Below are 12,495 nucleotides of genomic sequence, written 5' to 3' on the forward strand. Positions count from 1 at the left end.
GGATGTTATGACAAACTGTGGTTTATTGTGACAATAAATACCCTTAGGCTCGGTGGGAGTGGGGGCTGTTATACCTAAATCTATATCTATGGTTTGCGTGAATCAAACCACTTTCAAAGCATGGCTTATAAGGCTTACAAAGCTGGATTGGTTCAAGGAACCATAGTTATAATTAACCACACTTTGTCAGCTTTAAACAACAGGACAAGCCTCAGTGAAACAAAGATGGAGGTGAAAGATTCCAAGCTCCACCTCACAGCCATGCTGGAAGAGGCTCACACAGATTCAGTCCTGTCATATTGTTGGAGTCCTCCAGATCTTGTTGGACTCCAACCCCAATCGGTCACAGTCAACATAGCCAATGGTCAAGGATGATAAGAGTTTTGATCCAGCAATATCTGGATGGCCACAGCTTCCCCATCCCTACCATAGTTTATCATGACATCAAAATGCAGTCACTGTGTGCAAATGAACCATTTCCCAAGCAATTTCTTTCAAAGTTCCCCAGTTCACTCTGATTCTTTTATTACCCTGCTGAACCAAGCTTATAGCTAAGAAGTTTTCGTTGTAATATACAGTTACTGCAGTTCATACAAGGGACACGGGTGGAGCTGTGGTCTAAACCACAGAGCCTAGGGCTTGCCGATCAGAAGGTTGGCGGTTTGAATCCCCACAATGGGGTGAGCTTGGTCCCATTGCTTGGTCCGTTGCTTGGACTGTTACTTGGTCCCTGCTCCTGCCAACCTAGCAGTTCGAAAGCACGTCAAAGTGCAAGTAGATAAATAGGTACCGCTCCAGTGGGAAGGTAAATGGCGTTTCCGTGTGCTGCTCTGGTTCGCCAGAAGCGGCTTAGTCATGGTGGCCACATGACCTGGAAGCTGTCTGTGGACAAACGCCGGCTACCTTGGCCTATAGAGCAAGATGAGCATGCAACCCCAGAGTTGTCCGCGACTGGACCTAACGGTCAGGGGTACCTTTACCTTTACAGTTCATACATGCCTGCATGAAAGGGTTAACCTGAGACCTGAACTCAAGTTACCAGAGTGGGTGTGCAAGCTATCAGCTGCCTTTGCTCCCCCATTTCTCATTCTTTTTTCCTCTTTGTGCTTCTTGGATCAAGCAAAGAAGGAGCCACGTGGCTCCCTGCAAGTGAACTGAATCTCTCAAAAAGGGAGATTTTATAGACTGCATTTTTGCTAACCAAAATGCTGCATGATCCTTTTTGTAACCAAGCCAAGTACTTTTCATTGGGAGTTGTTTGGAAACTTTTTCAACTTTTTTTCACTGCCAGCAGATGGAGACTTGTTTGATTTACCTTAGGGAATCTCTGTGAGTAAAGAATTCACTTATTTGGAAAGTTAAGTTTCTGTGATTTATTCTAGTCTAGGTATTTTGATGGGGAACGTTCGTTTAAAGGTGGATGAGGGCAGATATAAATCTAAACAAGTTTTAATGTGCTTGGAGCAATCCCCATTGTGTAAAATTGTGTAACTCTACTACAAGAGTTCCAGTTACAGATAGGTAGCCGTGTTGGTCTGCCATAGTCAAAACAAAAATTTTTTTAAAAATGTGTATCTGAAGAAGTGTGCATGCACACGAAAGCTCATACCAAGAACTAACTTAGTTGGTCTTTAAGGTGCTACTGGAAGGAAAAAAAATTTTTGTTTCTACTACAAGAGAGTAAGGAATCTCTCTTCCAAACCTCTTTCTCCAACAGTCCCTCCCCCCCCCCCCCCGCCTTCATTTATTTTCATCTTATTTTAATTGTAAAGCAGGAGTGGGGAACCTATGTCCTCCAGACATTGCTGAACTACAACTCCCATCATCCTTGAACATTGGCTGTGCTGCTTGGGGCTTATGGGAGCTGGAGTCCAATGACATCTGGAGGGCCACAGAGCTTCTTCATCCCAGTAGTAATCGTAGTTTTTGAACTACAATTACCATCATCCCTATTGGCCATGCTGGTTGGGACTGATGGAACCTGGAGTTCAACAATATCTGGAGGGCCACAGATTCTCCCTCCCTGTCACTCAGGTGCCGGTTTCACCTTGTTGATAAGATTGCCATGTAGACCTAAATCTACCTGCCTGGTCAGAATGCCACACTGATGCCCATCCTCAAGAACAACAGGCTAGTAAAGTGTGAGACAGATTTCAATGAAGCTAACATTGGATACCCCCCCCCCAGGTCTTTAAACATTTCCCCTTGCTTGACTTGTATTCATTTTCCATCTCTAGGTTGATTGATCAATAAATTAACATTTCACTGAACAGGTCACTTGCTAAACCATTGATTGCTAAGAGTGCCGAAGTGAGGTAGGCATACGGCATCATGTTGTCAAGTGTTATCGTGTGGATTATCTATCTCTTTTCTTGCTGTTCTTATGGGGCAACAAGAATAAGGAGGCCATTGTGGATAGGCCATAATAGTATTCCTCCAGGGTTGTTCTCCCCCTACTGTTTTTTCTAATATATATTACTTGTGGCGCAATTTCTTCCTTTACACAGAAGAGCTTAAAGGCATTTCTCTGGTGGAAACTAAATGTTTAGAACAACATATAGATAAGGAAAAGTAGTCTACTGGTTAAGTAAATATTTAGAATGACTTGTATCCAGCATACTCAGAGTAGACCCCCTGAAAAGAATGGACTTGGCTAACTTAGGTCCATTAATTTCAATAGGTCTACTCTGAGCAGAACTTAGTTGTGTATGATCTTAAATGTTCCGGTGTGTATTCTCAGAACGACAAACCACTTTACGTTTGCTCAAAATCAGAGCAGGTTTCTGGGGGAAGGACTGCACATGACCAAAGGCCAGTGTCCATTAGAAAAAAAATATTTTCATGAGAAAGGCAGTCTGCATCTCCTCTGAGGCGCTGTGCCCTTGGTCACAGAAGAGCTGAAAAGAAAAGGTGACCGGTCTACTTAATGATCAAATTCTATTCCATTAACATCTGTGGACGAATACTTAGAACTATACTGCCATCCCATGTTCATTTGTAAGCATAGCTTGGTTGGGGGGAGAATGGATTTTTATGGGTAATGACTTTTGAGTGGGATTTAAAAAGGGAATTTAAAATTAATTCATTAAATAGGTGCTCTTGATCTGAATTACAGGAAGTGGATCTGCCGTGCCTATATGGTAACCCTGGCTTTATACATACCTTTCCTGATACAGTCCATACTCTTACGCCTTTTTTTCCTTTTTTGCTATGCTATGCAGTTCCTTCCTCAGTCTTGTGGCGTCGCTGCAGCGCAACTGCGACGAGTGGCGGCCGCTCACGAGGCCGACAGAGACTGCGCATGCGTCTCCTTAAATACGTGCGCTGTCGTCCCCCGGCACCCCCCTTTACTGTTTGTTCCTTTTACAGTCTAGACGTCATTAGGAGGCGTCTACGTCATTAGGAGAGGCGGAACGGGGAGAGGGAAAAGCCAGGAAGTAGCTTCATTGTTTACGAACACGGCAAGAGGAAGATGGCGGCGGTAGAGGATCTTGGTGTTTCTTCGCCTGGGATGGTGAGAGAAGAGGAGAGGAGAGTGTTGGGGAGGAAATGGCCGACCAAGAAAGGAGAAGGATGAGGAAGCTTCACGGCTGAGGGCGCCTCTGAACTGGGGAAGGGAGAGGTTTGAGAGGAGGGGATGGTAGATAAAGGGATCGACCTGGAGGCGAGGAAGTGCTGAGGAACCCCGAGGCAGGAGCTGATGGCGAAGGGATGTTTTTGGGGATGGGGAAAGCCGGATCTTTTAATCTCTCTTTATCTCTCTTGTCACTGCTGCAGGAGGTACAGCATGGACGGGAAATGGCTCTGGCATTGACAGGGAGGGGACATTTATTGATTTCCTTTTATAAGAGCTTATAGCCTACGCTTCTGAGCCATACAAATTACTCGGGGTAACTTAAAATAATTAAAATTGCAATGTCACCCTAAATAGAGCCGTGTGAAATAATGTTGTAGAGAATTCCAGTTTGATCTTTTCCGCAGCTTCTCTAAAAGCTTTTCCGTAGCTGCCTTAATGCGGACAGCAGCAGGAGGTCTGTGTTGGGAACACTTTAATGTATGTGGCATCATGACCATTCCATGTAGTTCAGATGCCTTGTTGCAACTGAGTATGCATTGCCAGCACTGGGGGCTATTTTCATGGATTTTGCTTTTTCTTGTGCTCTTGTGTTTGGGGGGGTCTTGTTCACTTTCTCTATTTTTCAGTCTGCCTAACATGATAGGTGAGGTGTGCTATAAATATCATCATTGAGCTTCCTCTTTTGTTGTTGTTACTGCTAAGGAAGGCTTTCTAAGGACATAGCTTGAAAGCTTCTGTGGTCCTACATTGTTCTTGTGGAAATATACATGCTTAATGTTTTTTGGATGCCTTAATAGAACTTTTCCATGGTGCTGAGAGTATAACCGTTCCTTATATTCATATACTAAACACTTAATCTCAAAAGCAGATCTTGCTTTTCTAACATGTGTGGGTGACTTTTCAGGCTACTTCTGACACATCAGAAGAACCTGCTTCCATTACAACAGAAGAGATGGCTGCACAGAAGAGAGAGGAGCGACTTAGGAAATTCAGAGAGCTTCATTTGAAAAGGGTGAGATCTCTCATTATGGGGTTGGTGCTAACAGTTCTGGTCCCTGCTTGTTAGCTTGGAGGGAGTGCATATGTAGCAGTAAACCAGCATGAGAATTTACATCCTAACAATTGCTTAGGGGCGCCACTAAAATGGGTTTTTAAAATGCAGGTTTGAGTCAGAAAACAATCAGTTTGCTTTGGGAAATTTTCTGATGCCTTAAATCAGGTGTGGGGAACCTTTAGCCCTCCAGATGTTGGTAAACTACAATTTCCAGCATCCCTGGTCATTGACCATGCTGGCTGCAGCCGATGGGAGTTTTAGATCAGCAACATATGGTGGATCAAAGATTTCTGACTTAGAGACACCTGCCCTAGAGGGTGATCTTCTTTAGCATGTTTGTTTTACTTGTAGTAAATTAAACTCTGTTTTCTAAACATCTTTCTGGTTTCTTCGCCTTTTTAAAAGAATGAAGCCCGCAAGTTAAATCACCAGGAGGTTGTGGAGGAAGATAAAAGGCTGAAATTGCCAACAAACTGGGAAGCAAAAAAGGCACGTTTAGAATGGGAACTAAAAGTGGAGGAAAAGAAAAAGGTAAGCAAACAGTTGTCCCTTCCCTGGCCAATGGATGTGGTCAGGTTGGTCTCCCCCTTGATGATATTCTTGGGAGGCAGGGGGCAGTCTTCTAGTGGTCCCAGGTCCTCTTACCAATGGCAGGAACCAGAGTGCATCCCTCCAGTAACTGTGCATGGGCATACAGTCTTGGTTATATTTTGACAGGCAGAACACATTTAGCCTTGGGAAAGTTCACTGTGCTGAAAGAGGACCCGTTTCAAAATATCAGTATGTTCTTGCTGTGTGCTAGGAGTGTGTGGCAAAAGGAGAAGATTATGAGAGAGTGAAACTGTTAGAAATCAGCGCAGAGGATGCCGAACGATTTGAGAGGAAGAGGAAGAAGAAAAATCCTGATCTTGGATTTTCTGGTAAGAAGGTGTTTGGCCGCATCTGTTCCAGCCATTGAGTGTGAATAAAATCAAGAGCTTTTATTAACAAGTGATTATGTTTAGTAGTACAATAGACTTTTTTTTTTTACTTCATAGATTATGCAGCAGCTCAGTTACGCCAGTACCAGAGGTTGACCAAGCAGATCAGACCTGACCTGGAGAAATATGAAAAACTCAGAGAAGAAAGGTAAGTCTTATTTTGTCTGCCCCATATTATTAGTATTAGCATTATTAACATTTATTTGGCACTTACATCAAGAGTGTCAGAGTGACTTACAATTCTAAAAAGCATACAAATGCAAAAATTAATACAGCATCTTAAAAAAAGACATAAGTGTTCTGGTACCTTGGAGAATAACTTGAAGGAGCTGGGTTCCTCCTTGTCCTTCACAGAGGCCATCGGTTCCTAATGCCTTGTGAGGTAGAGGTGCAGTAGCAGCAGCAGACAGCAAAGAATTGCCATTTCCACTCAGTGCTTCTGCTGCCAGGCATGCTGTGTACCTCCACTTCTCGCAAAAGGGTAATTGGTTGCAACTGCTCTGTGAGAAAGAGCAGCAGGACCATCTGCACTTGGGTGATTTTATCAACTGGACCCTTGTGAGAGAACCTGCTGTGGCTAAGTGGACAGATCCCAGCTAAGCCTCAGAAGGTCAAGACAACTGTCTATTCTTCTTTGGCAATCACTCGTAGCCGAGTAAGATTGTCTTCCATAAACACGGTTTTAACAATGAGTCCATAAGTGACTGTGGAGGCCAATTCTGGATCCACACATCCTTCCACAGTGGGGACATTTGTTTCCGGGCGGAAGTTGATCTCGGTGTGGATTTGCCAAGCGTGCCTTCCTCTTAGCACATTTCTCCCTTGCGCCCTGAGTTCGAGTGTCTTCAAAGCCCATCTATACACAATGTCTGGCTACAGTTGTACTTCGTTTTGCAGCCCGGATCCATTTCATAGCCCTAGCCGCTAGCTGAAAAGGACGCAGGGCGAAGTGCCGTGTTTGCGCGCGCGGGCGGAGCAGTTTGAGCTTCTGCGCATGCGCTGAGTGCAATTTAGCTCTTCTGCGCAAGCAGCAAACCTGCAAGTAACCTGTTCCGGTATTTCCGGGTTTGCCACGGACGTTCACCTGAATGGATGCTAGACAAGGCAGACGTTCAGGGAGGTATTACTGTACTTGTTTCAGTAGGAAAATCTCTTGCCCCCATTAACTGATTAGAGACTTGCTGGGCATGAAATCTAGAAGACATGTATGTTAATACTGTCAGTAATGGACTGGTTAAAGTGTCTGGGTTTGTTCCCCCCCCCCCCCATTCAGTGGCGAAGATTTATTTCCGACTTCAAATAGCCTTCTCCACGGAACTCATGTGCCATGTAAAGAAGGGGTTGATAGAATGGTTTCGGATCTTGAAAAACAGTAAGTACAAAAGCAAATGAAACATTAACTAATTACAATGTCGGGCTTCTTAAAAGAACTTTGTGAGCATCTTGTCCTGTATGACACCCCCACCCGCCCACCACACACAAACAAATGTTGAGATCTATTTATGAAGTCCAGCTCCAGCTTCCACCCTTTTCAGCCATTTTGTTCATCCTTATGACTAGCAAAGCTTTTTCAGTCATAGCCTCAAAACCTGGGAGGCCGTTCCATTGAAACTCCATCTGTCTCTCTATTCTGCTCCCCCCCCCCCAAGACAAGTAAAAACATTTTTAAATAGTCTTTTAAAGTAGTCAGGTCTTTTAAATAGTCTCCTGCTATTTGGGTTTTTTGACAATTTGACTCTTAATTGACTTTAATTCTGTTATTTACCGTATTTTTTGCACCATAGGACGCACCGGACAATAGGACGCACCTTGTTTTAGAGGGGGGAGAACAAGAAAAAAAAATTCTCCCCCTCTCTGCCCAGTGCCCCTTCACCGAAGCAGCAGGAGGCGCTGCGCAGAAAGGGGGAGAATTTCCCCCCTCTTGTTTTCCCGCTCTAAAACAAGGTGCCATTTAAGGTGCGTTCAGGCGGCTACCTTGGAAGCCTGGAGAGCGAGAGGGGTCGGTGTGCACCGACCCCTCTCGCTCTCCAGGCTTCAGGTTCCTTTCGACCTGCTCTTTGGGGCTGGTGGGGGGAAGCCCACCACCAGCCCCAAAGAGCAGGTCAGGGAGCAGCGGAAAGGCGCAGCGGAGAGGCTGCTGCCATAGTCGCGCGTCACCTCTCCAGCTGGGAGAGGGTCGCGGGGCTATGGCTTCTTTTGCTCCGTGCACGCTCTCCCGGCTGGAGAGGTGACGCGCGGCTATAGAGGCTCCTGCCATAGCCGCGCGTCACCTCTCCAGCCGGGAGAGGGTCGCGGGGGGCTTCTTTAGCCCCGTGCGCGCTCTCCCGGCTGGAGAGATGACACGCGGCTATAGAGGCTCCTGCCATAGCCGCGCGTCACCTCTCCAGCCGGGAGAGGGCCGCGGGGCTATGGCGTCTTTGCTCCATAGGACGCACACACATTTCCCCTTCATTTTTGAAGGGGAAAAAGTGCGTCCTATAGAGCAAAAAATGTGGTAATTCTGTTGACTTTAATTCTTATTTAAACTTCTTCAAGCATTTGGAGCTGAAAGGTAGTGGCACAAAAAAAGAAAAATTGTCCTTGAACAGATGTTTGCATTAGGCACAGTCTCACTGCATTAATTTTCCTTCCAGAATCCAAAAACGTGAAAAGTACAGCCGGAGACGATCATACAATGATGATGCAGATATTGACTACATTAATGAGAGAAATGCCAAGTTCAACAAGAAGGCTGAGAGGTTCTATGGGAAATATACTGCAGAGATTAAACAGAACTTGGAAAGAGGAACAGCTGTCTAAGCTAGAAAGTTCCAGAGGCAGGTTCAGCATTGTAGCCGGCCTGGTTTTTCAAAAATTCCCTAAGTGTAAAACCTGTTTTGCAAAAGCACCTTCAACTGTAAACCAAGGTAGTACGAACATTAAGCTAGTCCAAGAAGTATTGCTCCTCAAGAACAAATTTGTCTTGAACAGAAATAGGTATGTAACCATAGAAAAACCATCATTTGAATTTTGGCAGAGAACCCCTTTTCTGTTCCTTTTCATATCTTAAGTCTAGGTTCCAGCTAAAGCAACTTTGTTTCAGGTTTTTTTAATGTATCTGAGGTTTCTTTGAAAACCACTGCCTTTGTACATGGTAAAAGGCTGCATTTTTACTCAAGCTCAAATGTAAATCTGCAAGTTGTATGTTGGTTTGATTAAATTAGTTATCCAACTATGTAAAACTTTAAAAAGATGGATTAATTTTGACTTACCAGAGGTTTCTGTTTGGCCTGCGAAGCCATTTTCCAAGCCATATCCACCTGCCTGTCAACAGTTATGATTTTAGTTGATGGACAAGAGGCTGAATTAAATCCTCCCTTGGTTATGCACACATACTCCCAGCAGGGAACAGGTGTCCGCAGCCAAGACAGAAAGCTGATGAGCTGGGGTCAAATCCTGCTCAGCTTAGCAGGATTCCATGCCAACACCTTCCTGATTCAGGATGGGGTTTGCAGAGAAACTCAGCTAAAAGCTTTTCCCTTTTAACAGGATTGCAGTACAAACTTATTCGCGCGCTTTGAAGTTCCAACTAGTGGGGCCCACCTGTCAAATTTGGCTCACCAGGGGTGGGGAGATGAAAACTTTGGCCACTAGCCGGAAAAGGATCCTCACCCCTGTTCTTGTGGTAAATCGGGTAGTGCAGAACTTTGCCTGGTTTGCTGACTGAATGGAAATGTGTGGTGGTGGTAAAGGAGCCAAGTGGTGGTACAAATTAAAATATGAAGAGTTAGGGCTGCTCTTTCCAAAGTAGGCAAATCATTTACATAGTCCTGCCTTTGAAGCAAGTGGGAGTAACTTAACCACGTCTGGCTATTCAGGATTAACAGACACCAAAACATGTTTTAACAATATGGGGTTTATGCTTTTAGAAATGCAAAATTATGTACTGTATATGTACCCAGTTCTCCAATATTGCTTTTGTTGAAGAACATTGGTTATTTGCCAGGATGTTCTTTCAAGTGGACAAGCAGGAGGCCCTTAGAAGACAAATGGCTTAACACCTCCCAATGCCTAGGAGCGGCAGGGACATGTGTCTTCAGTAACTGGCAACTCCCTCCAGTTTCCATGTTAACGAAAGAGCAGTTTAGAAGGATCAGAAAAAGGGAAGCCTAAGCAATAAATGAAGCCCCCTAACTTGGGGGTGGGGGTGGAAATGGAGTTTTGTGGCTGCTATCCTGTGCCTCAGAAGGGAATAATGACATCATTGAAGAGGATCATGTGTTACAAGTCATAAGGGGGAAAAATGGACTGGAGGACCTCCTGCACGCCCACCGATACATAACCTGTGTTTTATTCCCTGGTATGAATGCAGGATGACTCCAGAATACAACAAGAGTTGCCTAATCTCACAACAATGCCCAGTAGGGCTCTTGGAGGTGGCCATGCACTCATGAAGGTTGCAGCATGTATTTGTCACACATGAATTGCCAGAAGATACCTTCCTTATAGGTGACTTGGAGAAACGGACTCACTGCTTTGTTCAGTTTTAGAATTCCTACTATTGTAAAGGGAAAGCTAGAGAAGGAATTTGCCAGACACGTCGTATGTAAAACCTGGCATCACATACCAGGTACTCCACAGTCTGGCCAGTGGCACCTATTGATGAATTTTGATAACTGTCAATACACACGCAGTTCTTGTACTTGAAATAAGAATAGTTTATAGTTTTCATAAGTTATCAGTGTGGCTATAAGAAACTGGAAAGTGATTACCAGAACAGTAGGCGCTTACTGTAAATATTCCTTTCCTGAGGAGGCAGAAAGAAGCCAGAAGAGAGCAGGATGAATCTAACCTGAACCAATTAGGAAGGGTGGCTCACCTAATTAAAGTGACAAAATTTGCTGTTGCAAACCCTGCCCAAAATCACCCTCTATGGTCATGTACCTAAGAAAATTGCCACAAAGGATGCAGAACCCTCAAATATCCCATAGCACCTTCCCAAGTGTATTTCAACCCTGTTCCATGTGTTGTCTTCCAACATGAAGTTCCAGATTCAATGTAGATAATAAAATGAGGTATTTTATTAACAAGCAAAAACCCACATATGTACAGCAGCCATCAGCTGAACTTAATCTTCCCTAACGGAACAAGCCGAAAGGTTTGGTCTTAAGATACAATCCTGTATGTTTATGATGCATACATAGTATCAGCTGGGGTGCATGCAGGAGTTAAAAAAATGGAAAGGGGGTGAATGTAATAATTGGGTATGGACAAAGGGGCTTGAGAGGGAATAAGGCATGAAAATGGTGTGCAAGGGTTGAAAAAATGGCAGAGGGAAAAGGAGTGGGTTAAGATGAAAGCAGGTGCATGAAAGGGACTGAAGAATAGGGGGTAGTGACTTTGTAATTGGGCAGATTAAAAGGTTGTTTGGTAGTTGCAATGTGTGGACGGCAGAAGATGCAGGTTACCATGGGGATGTGTTGTGTGCAAGGAAGGGGTTGCACAAAAAAAGGCATGGATGTGAGTGAAAGCAGGGTTTTAGAAGTGGCTTCAAACATGGGGCTGGGAAGGGGGAAAGCAAGCTTAGCAGTTGCTTGGTGTGGGAAGGGGAAGCTCATGGTGCTTTAATGGAGGGAACGTCAGAAGGGTTGTAGAGCAGAGCGAACAGGGGCACAGTTCCTAGTTAATTTAATTTTGTAATAGCTGCCAGAGATGCCCGGTGCATGCCATGTCACTAACAAGGAAGCATGAGCTCTGAAACTGAATTGGCTTTAGGAAGAAACTAAATATCTGGCCTCACCACCCATGTCATTGTGAAGACACAAGTGATCCTCAACAGATCATTCAGTCAACTCAGACCCTATCTTTGCAAAAACTACCCAAAAGGATTACTTCAAGATGGACAGTCATACTTCAATGGGACTGTGTTCCAGGTGACAAATTAGGTGCCTAAATTGAGAGGATGGGTTGCCAACAACTTGGGTTCCTTTATCTTCAGCAGTGTGAACTAAAAACTCTAGATCAGTGTGGTCCAACACGTGGGCCACAGGCTGCCAGGGCTCTGGAGTAGTGGTGTGAGCATGGTGGTCCTGAGACAGCAAGCAGCTACTGCAGCAGGAGCCACCTGGCACCAAGAGGATGGGCGTCAGCTGGGCTTGGGGCAGCAAATAGTGAACAGACACAAGCGCAGTTGGCCACTGCCCGAGGCACCCTCACAAGAGGGCTCATTGAGCTGGGTGCTTTGGGTGGCCCCTTTGGCTGCACTGCTTATCTCCAAGGTAAATAATGGGGATCCTGGGGAGGGTGGGAGGCGAGAGGTCACACTGGGCAAGGTGCTGGTGGAGCAGGCAGGAAAAAAAACCATGGGGTGCTAAGTACTGTGAAAAAAAACCCCATTTGATTTTCTTCAGATGTGCTTTACAGGACAGAATATAGACGAAAGGATTGTTTTTAGCAGCCAACCATAAATTCCTCTTTTCCAAGTTGGTTTTGATGAAGTAATGAGACATCTTCACAATATTTAAAGATTCAGCTTCATAGCAGAATTTTGAATAAATGTTAACATTCAAAATGCTTCAGGCACAACTCAGTTAAAGAGGGCATAGTTCACCTTGCAAATGCCAATAATTTTGCTTTGCAGTTCCAAAGCAATTTTGATTTGAAGTGGTAGTACAAAAGTTCATCTGCTCTGTTACGCCTTTGCTTTTACTGAAGGGCCTTACTTTCCAAGGCAGCAGGCGACTCAGCCTGGATGTCGTACAATTAAGGCAATGCTGGCTACAGTAGAGGCCTGGAAATAAACACGGCAACTCACAGCAAAACCCCCACAGCTTCCAGTAGATGGTGCTAGCATTACACAATCTCAGCCCGTGAACATTACATTTGCTGCAGTGGATGTTAGGTTG

The 12,495-nt window shown here is 44.7% G+C and overlaps 2 protein-coding genes across 2 annotated transcripts in view; one reads left to right on the plus strand and one right to left on the minus strand.

The window, feature by feature from the left end:
• The window catches only part of RUNX3 (RUNX family transcription factor 3), a 235,690-nt gene extending 232,398 nt beyond the window's left edge, over window positions 1–3,292 (minus strand). The window contains exon 1 of the mRNA XM_083625573.1: window positions 3,163–3,292. The gene's annotated coding sequence lies outside the window, so the exon portion shown is untranslated. The remainder of the gene's footprint in view (window positions 1–3,162) is intronic.
• On the plus strand, window positions 3,201–10,324 carry SYF2 (SYF2 pre-mRNA splicing factor). Its single transcript, XM_083625590.1, is given in 11 exon segments — window positions 3,201–3,314; window positions 3,316–3,339; window positions 3,342–3,371; window positions 3,375–3,417; window positions 3,420–3,514; window positions 4,482–4,589; window positions 5,037–5,162; window positions 5,434–5,551; window positions 5,669–5,759; window positions 6,885–6,983; window positions 8,245–10,324. Coding segments are annotated over 11 exon segments (999 nt in total). The 5' UTR covers window positions 3,201–3,215; the 3' UTR covers window positions 8,411–10,324.
• The last annotated feature ends 2,171 nt before the right edge of the window (window positions 10,325–12,495 follow it).

This window comes from Podarcis filfolensis (assembly GCF_964270895.1).
Source record: "Podarcis filfolensis genome assembly, chromosome: 8".
Lineage (NCBI taxonomy): Eukaryota > Metazoa > Chordata > Lepidosauria > Squamata > Lacertidae > Podarcis > Podarcis filfolensis.